The sequence below is a fragment of the Oncorhynchus clarkii genome, chromosome 28 (genome assembly GCF_045791955.1).
Source record: "Oncorhynchus clarkii lewisi isolate Uvic-CL-2024 chromosome 28, UVic_Ocla_1.0, whole genome shotgun sequence".
Taxonomy (NCBI): domain Eukaryota; kingdom Metazoa; phylum Chordata; class Actinopteri; order Salmoniformes; family Salmonidae; genus Oncorhynchus; species Oncorhynchus clarkii.
The window spans coordinates 17,652,551-17,673,777 of record NC_092174.1 but is presented as its reverse complement, the minus strand read 5'-3'; the positions used below and the strand labels follow the sequence as shown (position 1 = coordinate 17,673,777).

The 21,227-nt window shown below is 42.5% G+C and overlaps 3 protein-coding genes across 4 annotated transcripts in view; 1 reads left to right on the top strand and 2 right to left on the bottom strand.

The window, feature by feature from the left end:
• The first annotated feature begins 2,343 nt into the window (after nucleotides 1–2,343).
• LOC139386697 (frizzled-8-like) lies at nucleotides 2,344–4,938 on the top strand. The gene has a single exon (XM_071132518.1). It carries the CDS (start codon nucleotides 2,664–2,666, stop codon nucleotides 4,416–4,418), a length of 1,755 nt encoding a protein of 584 aa, XP_070988619.1. The 5' UTR covers nucleotides 2,344–2,663; the 3' UTR covers nucleotides 4,419–4,938.
• Nucleotides 4,939–11,517: 6,579 nt separating this feature from the next.
• On the bottom strand, nucleotides 11,518–14,037 carry LOC139387405 (gap junction delta-4 protein-like). The gene is made up of 2 exons (XM_071133558.1): nucleotides 13,782–14,037; nucleotides 11,518–13,507 (listed from the first exon to the last, which is right to left on the bottom strand). Exons 1-2 carry the CDS (start codon nucleotides 13,843–13,845, stop codon nucleotides 12,336–12,338), a joined length of 1,236 nt encoding a protein of 411 aa, XP_070989659.1. The 5' UTR covers nucleotides 13,846–14,037; the 3' UTR covers nucleotides 11,518–12,335.
• Nucleotides 14,038–14,740: 703 nt separating this feature from the next.
• The window catches only part of LOC139387195 (cyclin-Y-like), a 47,652-nt gene continuing 41,165 nt past the window's right edge, over nucleotides 14,741–21,227 (bottom strand). The window contains exons 10-11 of one of the 2 annotated variants that reach the window (XM_071133262.1): nucleotides 18,369–18,531; nucleotides 14,741–18,066 (exon numbers count right to left, since the gene is read on the bottom strand). In XM_071133262.1, coding sequence (XP_070989363.1) covers nucleotides 17,950–18,066; nucleotides 18,369–18,531 — 280 coding nt within the window. In that variant the 3' untranslated portion in view covers nucleotides 14,741–17,949. The remainder of the gene's footprint in view (nucleotides 18,067–18,368; nucleotides 18,532–21,227) is intronic. The other variant, XM_071133261.1, reaches the window with a different exon arrangement.

Genomic DNA, 21,227 nt, shown 5'->3' with positions numbered 1-21,227 from the left:
TCGAATGGCCAGCTCTAGACAGAGTCTGGGTAGTTCCATATTTGTTTACTTTCCCAATGATGGAGACAACTGTGTTCTTCAAAACTTTCATCACTCTAGCAATTGTGTTATACCCTTCCCTCGATATATCACAATTTAATCTCAGAGATCTATGGACAGTTCCTTGGACTTCAGGGAATAGTTTCTGCTCTGACATGCACTGTCAACTGTTATATAGACAGGTGTGTTTCTTTATAAATCATGTCCAAACAATTGAATAGGCCACAGGTGGACTCCAATCAAGTTGTAGTGAAATCTCAAGGATGATCAAAGGACATTCGGTGCACCTGAACTCGATTTGGAGTGTCTTAGCTAAGGGGTGTGAATATTTATCTAAATGAGATATTTCTGCATTTTATTTTCAACAAATGTGCAAAAATGTCTAAAAACATGTTAACACTTTGTCATTATGGGATATTGTGTGTATATTGGTGAGAAAATATATATTCCATCTGTTTTGAATTCAGGCTATAACACAAGAAAATGTGGAATATGTCAAAGGTTATTAATGCTTTCTGATGGCACTGTAAAACCACACTTATTGGTGAATTCCCTTATACCCACGTTTTCAGTCACAATTTGCTTTTACCACATGTAATGATTTGCATGATATTGATCAAAATGAAGCCTGGTTTGTTGTAATGTAATTTAGGCCTACTGTATTTTATATTCTATTCTATGGAGAGGGTTAATCATTCATTACCTGATGATGACATGCTGCTACAGCAACTCTGTGCTTCTGTCTTGAAGCTAAAATGTAATGAGTGTAGCCTACAGACGAGAAAATAAACCCTTACATGCTTGTAAATTGTTGCATTACTCACAAGTGTTATTTGGTTTGGTTGCATTATTCAATAGTGTAATAATGTTTTAGAAGAAAAGTTTCTGTCATTGTTGAATAGTTTGTGCTTACTGACTCGTGGCTACTGTGATATTTACGGTCAATTCTCTCTCTCTTTCTTTCTCTCTCTCTCTCTCGTAGGACCTGAGTCCTAGGACCATGCCTCAGGACTACCTGGCACGATGACTCCTTGTTGTCCCCAGTCCACCTGGCCGTGCTGCTGCTCCAGTTTCAACTGTTCTGCCTGCGGCTATGGAACCCTGACCTGTTCACTGTGATTACTATTATTTGACCATGCTGGTCATTTATGAACATTTGAACATCTTGGCCATGTTCTGTTATTTATCTCCACCCGGCACAGCCAGAAAAGGACTTCATAGCCTGGTTCCTTCCTAGGTTTTGGCCTTTCTAGGGAGTTTTTCCTAGCCACCGTGCTTCTACACCTGCATTGCTTGCTGTTTGGGGTTTTAGGCTGGGTTTCTGTACAGCACTTTGATATATCTACTGATGTAAGAAAGGCAATATAAATACATTTGAACATTTGATTTGAATTTGGGCTGTGGACCAAGAATGTTGCATTGTCAACCTCAACGAAAGGTAAGGCAAGGGTGTAGTGTGAATTAAAAAGTAAAATTCTCTTTTGCCACCCCACTCAGCAGAATCTCCTTCATATCTCGTAGTGGGAATAGGGCCTTAGACTATTGACACACATCCTCAGCATGTTTGTTAGCCATTGGCAGACATTTCACTAATCACCTCCTCAGCATGGGGCTTATCCAAGCCCTAAATCAAACAATGGCACCTCAATTAAGACAAACACATTTTTCTTTAGTTTAGGACAACCCCCTGGGGTCTCCTAACTATCTCACATTAACCCCCAGGGTCTCCACCCTCCCCTAAAGTTTGAATATTTATCTTGGGTCTATGCCTACTACAGTGTTAATAAAGGTTTACAATTAACGTGTTCCTTTAAAATCAGATAGACCGGTTTATCTGTGATTGGAAGGTTTTTCTTAAATAATTGTATCCATGATTGACTGAAATGTAAATATCATGTTGAACGTGAAAATGCATACACTGTAGTCTAATAAGGCCTAACGTTACCCAAGGAGTGCAATGCAACGAATCAAATGGGAACAATGTTCTCGGAAGCGTGTTAGTTAATTTAGCCACAATGTCCAATTCAATTCACTCAATAACCCCCCCCCCCCCCCCCCCCCCCTCGTTTAATAACTCGTTATGCATCGCTTTGTACGGGGGAGGAAGAATAAACCAAGACCAAGCAATTAAAACTATTCTATAAAAGGGGAAAACGTAAACAAACACCTTTGAAAAACACTTGATTGACTTCCCTAGTTCCCCGCCCTGTCGCTCTGTGATTAGACGCTCCGATAGGGGGAGTGACTTCGCTGCGCCTCCCTCCAGATATATTCCATTAAATGCGTTCGCCAAGAACTGTTAACATGCAGAGCGAGCGATTAACCGTGGTGCCAAATGGAGATATCGGTGCGTAAATTATATTCTGTCAGTCAACAGTCCACAGCAGACGGAGAAGAGTGGTAGTTTTTTTTTTAACAAAATAACGTAAACAGAGAATAAACGATGTGATGTTTGGATTCCCTAACATTATACCAGCCAGAAGACACCCGAAGGCTTGCTTATCCCCAAAAACACCGTCTGCGCCAAGGATGAGTTTACCCGCATCTCTGGAATAATCGGACTCTACAGCCTACTTGCAAGCGCAAGTTCGCTGGCACTTTGAAGCAGACGAATTCAACAGTGAATGAGGATGGAGTGTCAGCTGCTGGGGTGGTGCATGCTTTTTGCACTCGTTCTACACAGGTCGAGCTGCGCCGCGGCGAAGGAGCTACAATGCCAGGAGATATCCGTGCCTCTATGCAAAGGAATCGGCTACAACTACACCTACATGCCCAACCAGTTCAATCACGACACACAGGACGAGGCAGGGCTGGAGGTGCACCAGTTTTGGCCCCTGGTGGAAATCAAGTGTTCTCCGGACCTGAAGTTTTTTCTCTGTAGCATGTACACTCCTATTTGCCTGGAGGACTACAAGAAGCCCCTGCCGCCGTGTCGGAGTGTCTGCGAGAGAGCCAAGGCAGGCTGCGCGCCTCTGATGAGGCAGTACGGATTCCCATGGCCAGACAGAATGAGATGCGATGTATTACCAGTGCAGGGTAACCAAGATACATTGTGCATGGACTATAACAGAAGCGAGACAACGACTGTTTCTCCAGTTGTTGCAAAGCCCACAAACCGCCCCGTTAAACCAATAAACCCACGAAAGAAGAATGGACACGGGCGTTCGAATGTTCCTAGTAAACACAAACCTCAGAGTTCTCCTTGCGAACCCCGGTGTCACTGCCGCGCGCCCATGGTTCAAGTCAACAGTGACAGTCATCCTCTATATAACAGAGTTAAAACGGGACAGACTCTGAACTGTGCCATGCCCTGCCACAATCCTTACTTCTCCCAAGACGAAAGGACATTTACTGCATTTTGGATAGGACTATGGTCCGTGTTATGTTTTATCTCCACTTTTGCAACAGTGGCAACTTTCTTAATCGACATGGAGCGGTTCAAATATCCGGAGAGACCCATTATTTTCCTCTCTGCTTGTTACATGTTTGTCTCCGTCGGTTACATTGTCAGACTAATTGCTGGACATGAACAAGTGGCTTGTAACATGGAGCATGATACCGAACACATCCACTACGAGACCACCGGCCCTGCGCTTTGTACCATTGTATTTCTACTCATCTACTTCTTCGGCATGGCAAGTTCTATTTGGTGGGTTATTCTGTCCCTTACTTGGTTTCTGGCTGCGGGGATGAAGTGGGGGAATGAGGCCATAGCCAGTTACTCCCAGTATTTTCATTTAGCTGCCTGGCTGATACCCAGCATGAAATCAATAGCTGTGTTGGCGTTGAGTTCAGTGGACGGGGACCCCGTGGCTGGAATATGCTACGTTGGCAATCAGAACTTGGATAACCTCAGGGGCTTTGTTTTGGCGCCGTTGGTTATCTATCTGTTCATTGGGACTATGTTTCTCCTGGCTGGATTTGTGTCACTGTTCCGGATCCGGAGTGTTATAAAGCAAGGAGGGACGAAAACAGACAAGTTGGAGAGACTGATGATCAGAATAGGTATTTTTACAGTGCTTTACACTGTCCCAGCCACGATTATAGTAGCCTGTTACTTCTATGAGCAGCACAACAGACATACTTGGGAAATAACCAATAACTGTTCCTGCTTGTCGGAGCATGAAATGCAAAAGCCAGACTACGCTGTGTTCATGCTCAAATATTTCATGTGCCTTTTGGTTGGCATCACGTCCGGCGCGTGGGTCTGGTCGGGGAAAACTTTAGAATCCTGGAGGAAATTTTGCACCCGCTGCTGTTGGGCCAGCAAGACCACGAGCGGGTCAATGTACAGTGACGTTAGCACGGGACTGACGTGGAGGTCTGGCACTGCGAGCTCTGTCTCTTGTCCCAAACAGATGCCATTGTCTCGGGTTTGAAAAGGAAGAATAGACATCTAATTATGTTGGGATTGTCCATCAGCGTGTTCAAATTAACACATTAACGAGCACGTAATGATTTCTCTTCTTACTCAATGAGACCACACCAGTTTAGAACCATGTAAATATAATGAGATGTGATTCTATGCTTACTGTTGAGGACCAGTTCAATGACATACACAATACAGTGATATTTTTTCGATAGGCGGAAATTCAAGGTTATATCTACTGTTCTATTCCTTATTACAAATAACCATATTGTCTTAAACACACCATTTATTAATTCGAAAGAGAGACTTGGCGTTTGTCTCATTTTAACCTGTAAAATTTGCTTAGCAAAGATGGTTTGAAGTATGCTGTCTCATACGGGTTTTGTTGGTGTTTAATGTATTTATATAATTATTCATGTAAAAACATTGTACATTTGTATATAAAATGTAGGGCTATACGAGATTGTAAATGTGTATAATTAACTTTGATAGAAGATCTTTATTTTGAGAATAAAACCATTTTTATAAAATGTTTACCTGTGCGTCTTGGTAGTCATTCTGTGCCAAAGCTGTAGGCTACATTTAGCAAATTTGCTTTTGTTGTCTTCCTGCCATGAGAATAGATTTTTGGATAAGTTAGAAAGCCTATTCTTAAATTGTCAAACAATTATAATTCATAGAAACGTATCCCTACTTGTGTATGGATATCGGGTTCCTTTTGGGTAGCATTGGTGAAAACAGTACACTTTTACGTATTGGAGATGCGACCACGGGAAGGATTCGGAATAACATTGAAATGGCAATGAAAGCCTTTACAGGTGGTCTGTTTGAGTAATCCTCTCTCGACGGAACCCCTCTGTGCGACAATTATGTTACAAGTCTTGCGTCTTCTGCCCCCAATTAATACTGACGACCCAATGAAACGTCAAATACTGCCTAGGTCTCGCTTGAATAAAGTGTAGGCAGGCTATCAGACTGCATGGACGTGGCACTGACCTCATATGAATATGAAATTATAAAGATTCTACTACTATTCTTATTGAAGTTTGTGTGGAGCAGAGTTCAGAATACCCACTGGTGTGCATAATTGGTTGGGTGCCCCCATCTTACTGTCAATATGCCCTAGGCCTGATAATTAAGATGTCAGACAGTGATGGAGTGGGACAGTAGAACTGGGTCCCAAAGGGCAACCTATTCCCTATAGTGCACTACTTTTGACCAGAGCCATATGGTTCCTGGTCAAAGTAGTGCACTATATGGGGAATAGGGTGCTATTTGGGACGCACTACAAACAAACACGCTAGGCCCACTAGACCGACCCTCTGCCTTCCCCGTTAGAAGGTAATTACGTCCCAGTGTGTGGTCGGTTTACTCTGAAAGCGCTTAAACAGCGTGCTTATCTTCTTAACAAGCATAGAGACACTGTTGCATGTGAAAACTGCAAATAGGACCCCTGCTTGTGGCGAAAACACTCGTTTAAGAGCGAGACCTGGGTGTAAAGAATCTCAAACCTTATAAAATGAAGCCCGTGTTTACTTTTACGCAGAGGGGCATGTTTGTGTTGATCCAATATCCATATATATAATAATAAAAAATAAAAAATAGTTTTGCAAATACATATCACTGTTTTTGTTAATTTGGACATTCAGGAGATGTAGTGTTCATCACAAAAAATGTACTTATCTATTCTTAAAAACTGTCCAACCAAACAGGGATTTTCCAGCATGATGTTATTGGGACCCAGTGGTCATGCCTCTCATTCTATTTGATAAACTGCATCCTGACTTTAGTTCAAGTTGTATCTGCAACTTCATTAAGCCAAGGCAGCTTCATGAGAGCAGGAGCAACGCTTCAGGTAGGCTACTGCAGTTCAATAATATCATACCGCCACCTTGTGGAAAAATAATTAAATTAAAATTGTATTTGTCTCGTGCGCCAAATACAACAGGTGTAGTATGCTTACTTACAACCCCTAACCAACAATGCAGTTCAAAAAATAGAGTTATGAAAATATTTACAAAATAAACTAAAGTAAATAAAACAATTAAAAAAGTAACAATAAAATAACTATAACAAGGCTATCTACAGGGGGGTACCTGTACTGAGTCAATGTGCGGGGGTACAGGTTAGTCGAGTCCGGGTAGCTATTTAATTAATTGTTCAGCACTCTTATGGCTTGGGGGTTAAAGCTGTTAAGGAGCCTTTTGGACCTAGAATTGGCTCTCCAGTCCCGCTTGCGGTGTGGTAGCAGAGAGAAGAGTCAATGACTTGGGTGACTGGAGTCTTTGAATTTTTTTGGGGCCCTTCCTGTGTTACAAGCTTTTTGGGGGACCTTCCTCTGTGTTGCAAGCTTTCAACAAGCACTCAATAAATGTTAATGTTAATAAATAACACGTTTTTCCCAATGCCAATTATAAGTGAATTGATATTCCAATAAAATGTTAAACAGTTGGTAGGCCTATAGCCTATTCAGAACAATATAATGTATGGTTGACAAACATGTGGCCACAACTAGGATTCAGCTCAGAGACAAAGTTATAGGTTGGTAGGGTGCCATCGTCCCAAATGGCACCCTATTATACTGCAGCCCCCAGTAAAAATCAACAGAGGAAATTAGGTCATGGAGGTCACACCGGATCCACCTCCTGCCAAGATAAACAGGAGGCCGTCCATAGAAGGCGACCCAAATGGCACCCTATTCCCTATAGTTCACTACTTTTGACCAGAGCCCAAATGGCCTTGGTCAAAAGTAGAGCAATACGTAGGGAATAAGGTGCCATTTAGGACGAAAACATGGTATCCCATTTAACCCCCCATCCCCCTGAACTGGTAAAGCACATTGAATGGTGTCTTTGTCTACTGATTCAATTGGTTTTCTGTCATTGATTGAGATACATCTGTTTTAAATTGAATACAGAAGTAAGATGACGCCCACAGTTAAACACGCAGCGGCGGAAAATCCAAACGTATACAGAGCATTGTATATACAGTAGATTTGCCCATATCGATACAATTCCATAAGGATGCTGTAACAAAAACAGTAAAGCAAGTGTTTTATTCAGTTCTCACGTATTCATTAGCCAGCTGGTCACCCTGTGTTGTTTTGTAATCAACCAGCAGAAAAGCAGGCTCTCTAACTCCTTCCCCACTATATTTTCAAACAGAGTCGTAACATCATTCATGCTGCCTCTGCTCTGATAAAGTGTTACTAGCTCAATGTACAATTCCTCAATACAGTCTCCACTTATTTCCCTTACACAACAGTCATATTCACTAGGCCCTAAACGTACTGAAACATGGAGGGACCACCTGACTTTGTCCTTTACGAATCGCTTGTTTTCATTTTCTTTTGGAAAAGGGTTTGCCATGTTTTGATATGTTGTGCACTAATGACTACTACCCAGTAGGCTTGCTGGGAATGGTGCATTGTATGTAGTGATGTTTTTTTTCCATGTACATTTAGTCTGACAACATCAAAGGAATGAGGAATGGATTTTTTTCTGTCACCAAGGGCAACAAGCATATAATCCTACTGATCTGTCTAAAGGTGAAAAGTCAGTTTGGCAATATTTTTTATAGATTTTTGATGTTCTATTATGTTAATGTCTATCACCAGTTGCATTTACCCATGAGATCGGAGTGGTCTAGGTACAGCATGTAGGGCCATTGATGGGTTGCAGCATTTTTACATTAGGAATTCTTCCAAAATGGCACCCTGTTCCATGTATAGTGCACTTTTGACCAAGGCCCATAGTGGACTATATGGAATAGGGTTCCATTTGGGATGCAAATGAACAGTGGATCAATCAGGGGAATAGGAGCCAATGACTGGAAGGAGCTGATTTGGTATTTTCACTGTTCTCCCTTCCCCTGGACACTGAACATTATGTTTGCAAAACAAATTCATAGAAAATTGAATGATTTAACGTATTGTAAGAATAATGTTATAATTTACTATTTAACTAAGGAAAAGTATGTACATGTACACATATAGAAATGTCCATAGATTTCGCCTTGCTCATCTCTGGCAAGGTGGTTCTTCTTTTCATCTGCACTTTCATACATCTACCAGAGGAGGTCAATATGGCTTACACTTACTTATTCCGACATTATTAGACCCGCAGTTGTTTAAATGGATTTCCAACATGGCTGTAACTATTACCTGTGAGGACACCGAGTTCCGTATATATGTATGTATATATATTGTACACATATTGTACAAATTGGATGCAGTCTATCACAGTGCCACCCGTTTTGTCACCAAAGCCCCATATACTACCCACCACTGCAACCAGGTCATCTATAAGTCTTTGCTAGGTAAAGGTAAAGCCCTGCCTTATCTCAGCTCCATGGTCACTATAGCAGCACCCACCCGTAGCACGCGCTCCAGCAGGTATATTTCACTGGTCACCCCCAAAGCCAATTCCTACTTCGGCCGCCTTTCCATCCAGTTCTCTGCTGCCAATGACTGGAACGAACTGTAAAGATCCCTGAAGCTGGAGACCCATATCTCCCTCACTAGCTTTATAAGAACCAGCTGTCAGAGCAGCTCACAGATCACTGCACCTGTACATAGCTCATCTGTAAATAGCCCATCTAACTACCTCATCCCCATACTGTTATTTATTTTGCTCCTTTTCACCCCAGTATCTCTACTTGCAAACTCATCTTCTGCACATCTTTCACTCCAGTGTTTAATTGCTATATTTGTAATTATTTCACCACTATGGCCTATTTATTGCCTTACCTCCCTTATCCTACCTCATTTGCACACATCGTATATAGACTTTTTCTATTGTATTATTGACTCTGTTTGTTTATTCCATGTGTAACTCTGTGTTGTTTGTGTCGCACTGCTTTGCTTTATCTTAGCCAGGTCGCAGTTGTAAATGAGAACTTGCTCTCAACTAGCCTACCTGGTTAAATAAAGGTGAAATAAAATAAATAAAAACAATAAAATCAATTACGGTTCAACATCTAAATATTGCTCCCAGCGTTGATAACTCAGAATGCTTATATTCTTGATCTGACTGATTCATAATGGCGCCTGCCTTTGTTCATTATGTTCGCCTTCTCCACCGGATTTACCTTTTTGTGCGACAAATTCTCACTCTCTCAAACGGCGGTAACTCCGCACTCTCGAGGCCCTGAGATATGAAACAAACTACCCCAGCTCACAGTCAGATCAATAGGTAACTACTGCTGACAGTGTATTTGGGAGATGCCGGACAAAAAGCTATTTAAAAAATATAGATACACTATATACAAAAGTATATGGACACCCCTTCAAATGAGTGAATTTGGCTATTTCAGCCACACCAGTTGCATAAAATAGAGCACACAGTCATGGCCTTACTAAAAAGCTCAGTGACTTTCAAAGTGGCACCGCCACCTTTCTAACAAGTCAGTTTGTCAGATTCAAATTTTTGCCCTGCTAGAGCTGCTCTCATCAACTGTAAAAGCTGTTACTGTGAAGTGGGAACTTCAAGGCGCAACAACGGCTCAGCCACGAAGTGGTAGGCCACACAAAAGTGCTAGGCCACACAAGCTCACAGAATGGGACTGCCGAGTGGCCGAGCAGCCGCACACAAGCCTAAGATCACCATGCGTAATGTCACTCGGCTGCAGTGGTGCAAAGTTCGCCGCCATTGGATTCTGAAGCAATGGAAATGTATATTTCTAGAGTGATGAATCACGCTCACCATCTGGCAGTCCCACAGATGAATTCCAGCTACCTGCCCCAATGCATAACGCCAACTGTAATTTTTGATGGAGGAGGAATAACGGTCTGGGGTTGTTGTTCATGGTTCGGCCTTGGCCCCTTAGTTCCAGTAAAGGGAAATCTTAACGCTACAGCATACAATGGTATTCTAGAAGATTCTGTGCTTTCAACTTTGTGGCAGCAGTTTGGGGAAGGCCCTTTCCTGTTCCAGCATGACAACGCCCCAGTGCACAAAGCGAGGTCCATACAGAAATGGTTTGTCGAGATCGGTGTGGAAGAACTTGACTGGCGTGCACAGAGCCCCGACCTCAACTACATTGAGCACCTTTGGGATGAATTGGAACGCCGACTGCGAGCCAGGCCTAATCGCCCAACATCAGTGCCCGACCTCACTTATGCTCGTGGCTGAATGGAAGCAAGTCCACGCAGCAATGTTCCAACATCTAGTGGAAAGCTTTCCCAGAAGAGAAGAGGCTGTTATATCAGCAAAGGGGGAACCAACTCCATATTAATGCCCATGATTTTGAATGACATTTTCGATGAGCAGGTGTCCACATACTTTTGGGCATGTAGTGCATGTCAGTCAGTCAAGTGGCTAGCTGCTGGCAGAGACTTATATTGCATTGATGTTGAAGGGCTTTGGTAGGTCTATTACTTAGCTTCTTACTTCATCCTTCTAGCTGGTTAACGCTAAACAGAGTACCTCAGCAGGAGCAAAAAACAGCTCATAATAACTTTGCTTTACAGAGAGTTAGCCAATGAGACAGACAGTGGCGTGGCGCTCAATGGTGAGACTGACGCAGGCTGCAATGCATGGTGGGAGAAGTAGAGACATAGTGGTTCGTACAATAGTTCCCAAACTTGGGGTCAGGGCCCCATGTGTGGTCTCCTGAGAAAATATGGACTAATCTTATCAAAGTTAGTACCTTAAAAAAAAACAGATATGTTTCAATAGGAACATCTCCACATGGCCTATCCTCCCAATAGGCCTACATTAAAATGCAAACAATACAGTTCTACAAATGTAATACATGTTTGTTTTGTCGCTGATGCGACGTGTCAGTGTGAATCGTTTCCTCATATTTCCTCCCTTTCAGGGGTATAATATTACAATTGTATAGCTAATAGGCTATGTGCCTGTAGATCACCTGATGTTAATGAACCTACATCAGCCCAAGTGATAATGGCAGTGATCATTTTTAGTTGTTTTTGCTATTCTCCAAATAGCATTTAAAAAACAACAACATTTAATTCCAAACCTCCCTAAAACTCACCCTGGTTACAGCCCTGATTTCAAAGAAGGTAATAATTATGGCAGTCCCATGTGTACTAAAATGTTTAATATAGTCTGTACATTCACTTAAAAAACAGAATACATAAATCCCTATGGTAGTTGAAATGATTTATTCAAAAAAAAAAGAAAAAAAAAAAAAGTAGAATTAAAAAAATCAAGATCGTTTGAAATCCTACACTACTGCTATACTGGATGAAGGCTTTGGACACGATTCAATCCAAAGCGCATTGCAGAGAAGCGCATTGTGCTTGACTTTTAATTTAAGGTAATCTACAATTGAGCTGTCATCCACGGTATTTACAGTGAACTTGATCTCCGCAAAGGTCGGGAACATCGTTGACAGTACAGTGCAGTTCACTGTAACACACCTTGGATTGTGTCTCTGCCCTTGTGTATTTGTCTAGGAGTCAGGTGCTCTTCCATTCACCTCAAACCTAAGTCTTCCATCACTGGCCTCCTTTAAGGCCATTGACCTCTCCCGAGGTCTCTTTTGAGTCTACGGTTTCCTTAGATGCCACAGCAGAGTAATGTTCCTTTGTGACCCTCAGTTCTCCAAGTGACGTTGGCTTCGGTGGGGCCGGAGCATGTCAGTCTTGTCTGACTGTTGTTGGTGAAGCCAATGAAAAAACATTTGAGCTGAACAACAGCTGTGTGCTGCCACCATTGTCCTTGAAGGTCAACTGGCATTGTTTGAGTCACTCATTCTAATTCTGTAAGCCAACACAAACAGCTCTATAGACAGAATGTGGTCACTAAGTATAAAGTCAGCAAAATGTAATGTATAGCCCATTATTACATTCAGGGGGAAAATTCATTCAAGTGTAAGTAGAGGAAATCATCAACAATGTTTAACTAAAAAGAAACAAGAATTGCATAGAATTACGTACATTTAAACAATTAAAATACAAACTTTATTGCGCATCTGACGAGGAAGAAGAACCACTGGAGGAGCTTGAGGTGCCCCTTACCCCCACTTCCTGCAGGATGACTTCCTCCTGGAGTCTATCACGGGACTCTGCACTATCATAATGCTGCTCCAGGAGTGTTGCGTCTACCACGTTGTAGCAGCCATGCCTCCGGCCACTGTTCATTGGCGAGGGGGTAGACTGGCGTGAGACTACCACTGGGTTTCTCTCTGACCCCCGGGAGAGGGGGACTGGAGATGAATGGGAGATGTGGTTTGGATGAACAAAGCGACCGTTCAATGGCGGCGGAGGCTCCATCCTTGCAGCTCTCCGTGGTGGCCTTCTCCCCTGCAGGGGTGGGGCAGCCACCCTTACCTGGGTCTCATTGTTTATTCTCACTCGTCCGTGTGAAAGGTCACTGTTTGGGATACACCTCGAGGTCGGTTTGTCAATGTGACTTTGTCCTCTCTTTAGGACAGTTTTGAGAGCGTTCTGGGCGTACAGGACTTCAATATCTTCCCCAACTCCTTCATTCATGAACAGTCCGCCTTCCTTCAGCTCCTCCTCTCTCCTCCCCTGTGTCACCATGCGCTGCACGGAGCACATCAAGTCCGCCAGACTCAGTAGCAGAGACAGGAAGGCAGCCCCCAGCATAAAGTTGAGCATGATGGTCTTCTCTGTGGGGCTGGATATGTAGCACTCCACCATGGACGTACAGGGGGACTCATAGCACTGGAAGCGCCTGGGGACAGAGAAGCCATAGAGGTAGTACTGTCCGGTACTGAACGCTACCTCCAGTAAGATACGCAGTAGCAGGTCCAGGAGGTAGGCCCTTAGAAAGTTAGGCGTCCCTTTTGGTAGGGAATGTTGATGGGTACACAGAGCCCCTGCCGGACTTCTGCTGCCGGGGAAATAGTTCCCTCCGATACGAAGAGCTGACGATACTTTGTGGACGATATACGAAATGAACATCATGTGAGGGAGACAGAGCATGATCAGTTGGAACAGCCAGAAGCGGAAGAGGGAGAGGGGAGCAAAGCCGTCGAAGCAGACGTTGGTGCAGCCCGGCTGGATGGTGTTGCACACAAAGTGCTCCTGCTCGTCCCGGAAGAGGGGATAACCAGAGAACAGGAGGATGAGTAGTCTCAGGACCACCATTAAGATCAACCACGTCTTCCCTGCATATAGAGCCAATCAATTAAATATTCACTTACACACACACACACTATTTTAACGTTAGACACCAATATTGAAAACAAAGCTATTTGCTAGTAACATTAACTATCAAAAGAAGACCATCACGCTCTCCCCTAAACATTTTGTTGGGGAGGAAAACCTGTGAATCTAAATAAGCAAATTTAATGGTCTGACTGCACTCAAAAATATGTTGCATAAAGGCCAGAGAAACATCAACTATCCCATACATATACCATGCACATTATGTTTACCTACCCAGGAAAGTGACATTGTGATTGAAAGTAATAAAGAGCATTTCCATTAGGCGCGTCTTCTCCATGGTGTAAACAAGCAGTTCATCCCACGGTCTGTATACCTTCCTCCAATCCAGGTTACTCAGCGAGGGTCTATTTCAGTCTGATCAATCCAATTCACTTCGATTCAATTCAGTCCAATTCAAATCCAACGGTCTCATTGAGTCGTAGACAAGTGGCTCCAGCGTAAGTTCCCTAGCTGTTCCCCAGTGTGTGTGTGTGTGTCCACTATAGATCTCTCTCAAGTGTTATAAACAGCTTAGTGACAAGACACCTCTCTGCGCTATTATTATCATCATGCCAAAATCATGTTACCATCAAAGCATTGCTAGGATATTTCAACAAATTACACTGAGCTCAGACAACTGGTTGGGTCTACATGAACTCAGAGTAGCATAGTGACTAGAATGGTACTCAGATTGAAGGTTACCAGGTTAAAGATTATAGAACAATAATGAGAACGTAGCTCTGTCCCCAAATGGTGATGGTCTTAGCCATGAGCCTCAATATCCATGAACCTCCTGACCGTGAACGTCAAGTTTCGTGCGTAAATAGCTAGAGATAGATAGAGTGCGTAAATAGATAGAGTGATTAATGACAATTGTGGTGCTTCCCAAATGGCACCCCCATTCCCTGTACAGTGCACTACTGTTGACCAGAGCCTATGGTCCCTGGTCAAAAGTAGTGCACTATATAGGAATGGGGGTGCCATTTGGGACACAAGCCTGCTACTCCATGCTGTAAATGTAACAGTATAGCTTCTGTCCCTCTACTAGCACACAGCTAACTAGCTAGCATTTCCATTGGCTACGGATACACTGGTAATAGGGTGATTAGCATGCACAGTCTTTAACAAGTTCTCCACATATAAAAATAAATGAATACAACCAGATTGGAAATAAGTGTTTTTAAACACTAATGTGTTTTTAAACACTAATGTGTTATCCTCTGAGATTTATTTGTAGCCTGTTTAACTGTACAAAAAAAACACAAAATAAGAAAACAAGGGAATTTTCTTTTAGTATAAACATGGATCAACACCTCAATATAAATATTTAACAATTAAGTTAATGATCTCATCATCACTTTTATACTTGTTTAAACACTGTAGAAAGTTGATTAGCAAAATAATTAAATTCTAGTGCTTCAGTTGTCAGGGGTCTTCATGATAAAACACACAAAAAAAAGTTGATCATCATGAATTTAACAATAATATTTGAATAAAAAATAATTGCTTAAAAGACAAAATCAATCTGTATAAAGTTTGAAGGAGCCATGTTATATATAAGTTGGCTCAGGGTTCAGGTTTTGTTCTTAAAAAAAAACATTGTAGCTTAAAACATCCAGAGTTCTGAGACAGAAAACACAAGTCACGCTCTACAGTGTATCAAGTATGACAACCCATTTCTATCCTTTCATTGGTTGCTTTCTTGTCAACATAACCTACTTTGAATCCATCCTGTGGATGACACATTCACAGTAGCTAAAAATCACTCACATATCTCCAAAAGCTTTCAATTAGGATTTTAGCTGCAGATTTGAATACAACATTCTAGGTATTGGGAGGCACAGTAACTGTACACTAGTGGAAAGGAATTAATTATGGCCAACTTGTTTGAACATTAACAAAATAATTATGTTCATTAAGAACTAAATGATTCTGGAATGTGTATGTAGATCAAGTAGAAACGCCTGCACAGCTAGAAGGCTATTTTATCTGATCAAATATTGTACCTGGGTTTGGTTGGCTGTAGCACTTAGTAGTAAAAACAACTATGAATACAAAATAAATAAAAACCTGTTCACCAAAAGCCACAGAACCGTCTTTAAAGGCAACCATCTGTCCTGTCATGCCAGGTTGGATAGTCCAGACCCATGGTCGTATTCATCAGTGGACACTGTAGCAAAGCGTTTTGCAACGGCAACGAAAACACACGTTTCTTATTGGACAATTTCAGGTCGTCCCTCCTCGTTTCAGTCCCTTTTCGTTTGGCATGATCCAGGGTAAGAGGTCAAATGACATTGACATTTTGTTTTCTGACCACTTCTATCTTGGTTTGCTGCTTCAATGCATAAAGCTCATGTTGCCGCGGTGATCATCTGGCTACTTCTGTCAACGGGAAGCTATGATGTCATGAGCTCTCCAAACAGTCAAATCTTTATGTTACAGTGCCTTGCGAAAGTATTCGGCCCCCTTGAACTTTGCGACCTTTTGCCACATTTCAGGCTTCAAACATAAAGATATAAAACTGTATTTTTTTGTGAAGAATCAACAACAAGTGGGAAACAATCATGAAGTGGAATGACATTTATTGGAAATTTCAAACTTTAACAAATCAAAAACTGAAAAATTGGGCGTGCAAAATTATTCAGCCCCTTTACTTTCAGTGCAGCAAACTCTCTCCAGAAGTTCAGTGGGGATCTCTGAATGATCCAATGTTGACCTAAATGACTAATGATGATAAATACAATCCACCTGTGTGTAATCAAGTCTCCGTATAAATGCACCTGCACTGTGATAGTCTCAGAGGTCCGTCAAAAGCGCAGAGAGCATCATGAAGAACAAACACACAAGACAGGTCCGAGATACTGTTGTGAAGAAGTTTAAAGCCGGATTTGGATACAAAAAGATTTCCCAAGCTTTAAACATCCCAAGGAGCACTGTGCAAGCGATAATATTGAAATGGAAGGAGTATCAGACCACTGCAAATCTACCAAGACCTGGCCGTCCCTCTAAACTTTCAGCTCATACAAGGAGAAGACTGATCAGAGATGCAGCCAAGAGGCCCATGATCACTCTGGATGAACTGCAGAGATCTACAGCTGAGGTGGGAGACTCTGTCCATAGGACAACAATCAGTCGTATATTGCACAAATCTGGCCTTTATGGAAGAGTGGCAAGAAGAAAGCCATTTCTTAAAGATATCCATAAAAAGTGTCGTTTAAAGTTTGCCACAAGCCACCTGGGAGACACACAAAACATGTGGAAGAAGGTGCTCTGGTCAGATGAAACCAAAATTGAACTTTTTGGCAACAATGCAAAACGTTATGTTTGGCGTAAAAGCAACACAGCTCATCACCCTGAACACACCATCCCCACTGTCAAACATGGTGGTGGCAGCATCATGGTTTGGGCCTGCTTTTCTTCAGCAGGGACAGTGAAGATGGTTAAAATTGATGGGAAGATTGATGGAGCCAAATACAGGACCATTCTGGAAGAAAACCTGATGGAGTCTGCAAAAGACCTGAGACTGGGACGGAGATTTGTCTTCCAACAAGACAATGATCCAAAACATAAAGCAAAATCTACAATGGAATGGTTCAAAAATAAACATATCCACGTGTTAGAATGGCCAAGTCAAAGTCCAGACCTGAATCCAATCGAGAATCTGTGGAAAGAACTGAAAACTGCTGTTCACAAATGCTCTCCATCCAACCTCACTGAGCTCGAGCTGTTTTGCAAGGAGGAATGGGAAAAAAAATTCAGTCTCTCGATGTGCAAAACTGATCGAGACATACCCCAAGCGACTTACAGCTGTAATCGCAGCAAAAGGTGGCGCTACAAAGTATTAACTTAAGGGGGCTGAATAATTTTGCACGCCCAATTTTTCAGTTTTTGATTTGTTAAAAAAGTTTGAAATATCCAATAAATGTCGTTCCACTTCATGATTGTGTCCCACTTGTTGTTGATTCTTCACAAAAAAAGACAGTTTTATATCTTTATGTTTGAAGCCTGAAATGTGGCAAAAGGTCGCAAAGTTCAAGGGGGCCGAATACTTTCGCAAGGCACTGTATATCACAAAGAAGCTTTCTTTTTCTTAACAGTTAGTGAAGTACCAGTCCTGTAGAGAGTTCTTCCTTCTGTGTTACAGGAGCAGCAGCACTGCAAAGGCATCTATCTGTGAAGTTAGGGGAGCAGAATTCCGATAACTTTCCCCAAATTCTCAGGTTTTCCAGAAATCCAGATCGGAGGATTCTAGATTTCCTGCTGATTCCGGGAATCTTCCAAGCAGGATTTCTAGAAAATCTGGGATTTTTCGGAAAGTTACTAGAATTTTGCTAGGTAAAAGACTGGATGTCCCCATGCTGGCCTGAGGCCCAGTCTCAGGTCTGGTCTATGTTCCTGGTTGTTAGGAGAGGATGGCAGGGACCCATCGCACTCCGACCAGGTTGTCCACGCTCGCAGAGCGCTTCTTGCCAGCTCTCCTGGCATCCTTGTACTTGTCGTCACACAACCTCGAGATGGCCTGCAGGAACAAAAAAATAACATGAATCGCTAAACAAACTCAGATGTATCGCTTGAACTGAATTGTTATTGACCTTCTGGCATGGACTACATCGTCAGGTCCAAGTGTTAAACCATTGCTATTAAGAGGACCAGCTGCCATCAATTCATCTATCAAATGTATTTCTAAAGCCATTTTCTCAGAACAGCAGTTGTCAGAAAGTGCCCTACTATAAAATCCCTTTGTGACAGCTGCTGATGTAAAAAGGGCTTTAGAAATAAATGTGATCATTGATAAAACAGTGAAATAGAGTGGTGGCTCACCTCTAGTCGCTGGGCTTTGTCCTGGCTCAGGGGCTCCAAAGGGAAGCTCAGGTTGTTGGTCTCTGACAGTGAGCGCAGGTCAAAGTAGTACTTGGCATAAACACTAGACGGAACGTTGATGTTGAACTGAAGAAGCTCCAGAAACTGACGCTCCAGCTCGTTCCTGTTCAGAAAAAAAGTGAGAAAATATGTTTATTTTCACAACAATTGGTAGCACTGTTACGTAGACAGCTCACTGTCCTAGAGATCAAAACCAACATATTAGGGGCATGTATCCAAAACATTGGTGTAAAAACATAAATGTACAGTACCGGTCAAAAGTTTTAGAACAACTACTCATTGTATTATGTGTTAACCAAAAAAAAGCGATGACAACTTTGCACACTCTTGGCATTCTCTCAACCACCTTAATCTGGAATGCTTTTCCAACAGTCTAGAAGGAGTTCCCACAAATGCTGAGCACTTGTTGCCTGCTTTTCCTTCAATCTGCAGTCCAACTCATCCCAAACTATCTCAATTTGGTTGTGGTCGGGGGATTGTGGAGGCCAGGTCATCTGATGCAGCACTCCATCACTCTCCTTGGCCAAATAGCTCTTACACAGCCTGGAGGTTTGTTGGGGCATTGTCTTGTTGAAAAACAAATGATAGTCCCACTAAGCACAAACCAGATGGGATGGTGTATCACTGCAGAATGCTGTGTTAGCCATGCTGGTTAAGTGTGCATTGAATTCAAAATAAATCACAGAGGGTCACCAGCAAAAGCACCCCCACTCCATAACACATCCTCCTCCATGCTTTACAGTGGGAAATACACATGCAGAGATCATCCGTTCACCCACACCGCGTCTCACAAAGACACAGCGGTTGGAACCAAAGGACACATTTACACCCGTATAATGTCCATCAGTCGTGTTTCTTGGCCCAAGCAAGAAACTCTTCTTCTTCTTGGTGTCCTTCAGTAGTGATTTCTTTGCAGCAATTCCACAATGAAGGCCTGATTCACACAGCCTCCTCTGAACAGTCAATGCAACTTTTACTTTAACTCTATGAAGCATTTCTTTGGGCTGCAATTTCTGAGACTGGTAACACGAATTAATTTATCTTCTGCAGCAGAGGTAATTCTGGGTATTCCTTTCCTGTGGCGGTCCTCGTGAGAGCCAGTTTCATCATAGAGCTTGATGATTTTTGCAACTCCACTTGAAGAAACTTTCAAAATGTTCCTTATTGACTGACCTTCATATCTTAAAGTAACGGACTGTCATTTCTCTTTGGTTATTTGAGCCGTTCTTGCCATAATATAGACTTCGTCTTTTACCAAATATGGCCATTTTCTGTATACCACCCACCCCTACCTTGTACCAACTCATTAAGGAGGAAATAAATGTCACATTAACTTTTAAGAAGCCACACCTGTTAATTTAAATGCATTCCAGGGGACTACCTCATGAAGCTGGTTGAGAGAAAGCCGAAGAGTGTGCAAAGCTGTCAAGGCAAAAGGCTGTCTACATTGAAGAATATCAACTATATTTTGATTCGTTTAACACAACCTTGGGTACTACAGTCTTAGCCAAATGTTTTGAGAATGAGACAAAGTCTGCTGCCTCAGTTTGTTTGATGGCAATTTGCATATACTCCAGAATGTTATGAAGAGTGATCAGATGAACTGCAATTAATTGCAAAGTCCCTCTTTGCCATGCAAATGAACTGAATCCCCCAAAATCATTTCCACTGCATTTCAGCCCTGCCACAAAAGGACCAGCTGACATCATGTCAGTGATTCTCTTGTTAACACAGGTGTGAGTGTTGACGAGGACAAGGCTGGAGATCACGGTCATGCTGATTGAGTTTGAATAACAGACTGGAAGCTTCAAAAGGGTGGTGCTTGGAATCATTGTTCTTCCTCTGTCAACCATCGTTACCTGCAAGGAAACACGTGCCGTCATCATTGCTTTACACAAAAGGGCTTCACAGGCAAGGATATTGCTGCCAGTAAGATTGCACCTAAATCAACCATTTATCGGATCATCAAGAACTTCAAGGAGAGCGGTTCAATTGTTGTGAAGGCTTCAGGGCGCCCAAGAAAGTCCAGCAAGCGCCAGGACCATCTCCTAAAGTTGATTCAGCTGCGGGATTGGGGCACCACCAGTACAGAGCTTGCTCAGGAATAGCAGCTGGCAGGTGTGTGTGCATCTGCACTCACAGTGAGGCAAAGAGTTTTGGAGGAAGGCCTGGTGTCAAGAAGGGTAGCAAAGAAGCCACTTCTCTAAAGGAAAAGCATCAGGGACAGACTGATATTCTGCAAAATGTACAGGGATTGGACTGCTGAGGACAGGGGTAAAGTCATTTTCTCTGATGAATCCCCTTTCCGATTGTTTGGGGCATCCGGAAAAAAGCTTGTCTGGAGAAGACAAGGTGAGAGCTACCATCAGTCCTGTGTCATGCCAACAGTAAAGCATCCTGAGACAATTCATGTGTGGGGTTGCTTCTCAGCCAAGGGAGTGGGTTCACTCACAATTTCGCCTAAGAACACAGCCATGAATAAAGAATGGTACCAACACATCCTCCGAGAGCATCTTTTCCCAACCATCCAGGAACTATTTGGTGATGAACAATGCCTTTTCCAGCATGATGGAGCACCTTGCCATAAGGCAAAAGTGAGAAGTGGCTCGGGGAACAAAACATCAATATTTTGGGTCCATGGCAAGGAAACTCCCCAGACATTAATCCCATTGAGAATTTGTGGTCAATCCTCAAGAGGCGGGTGGACAAACAAAACCCCACAAATTCTGACAAACTCCAAGCTTTGATTATGCAAGAATGGGCTGCCATCAGTCAGGATGTGGCCCAGAAGTTAATTGA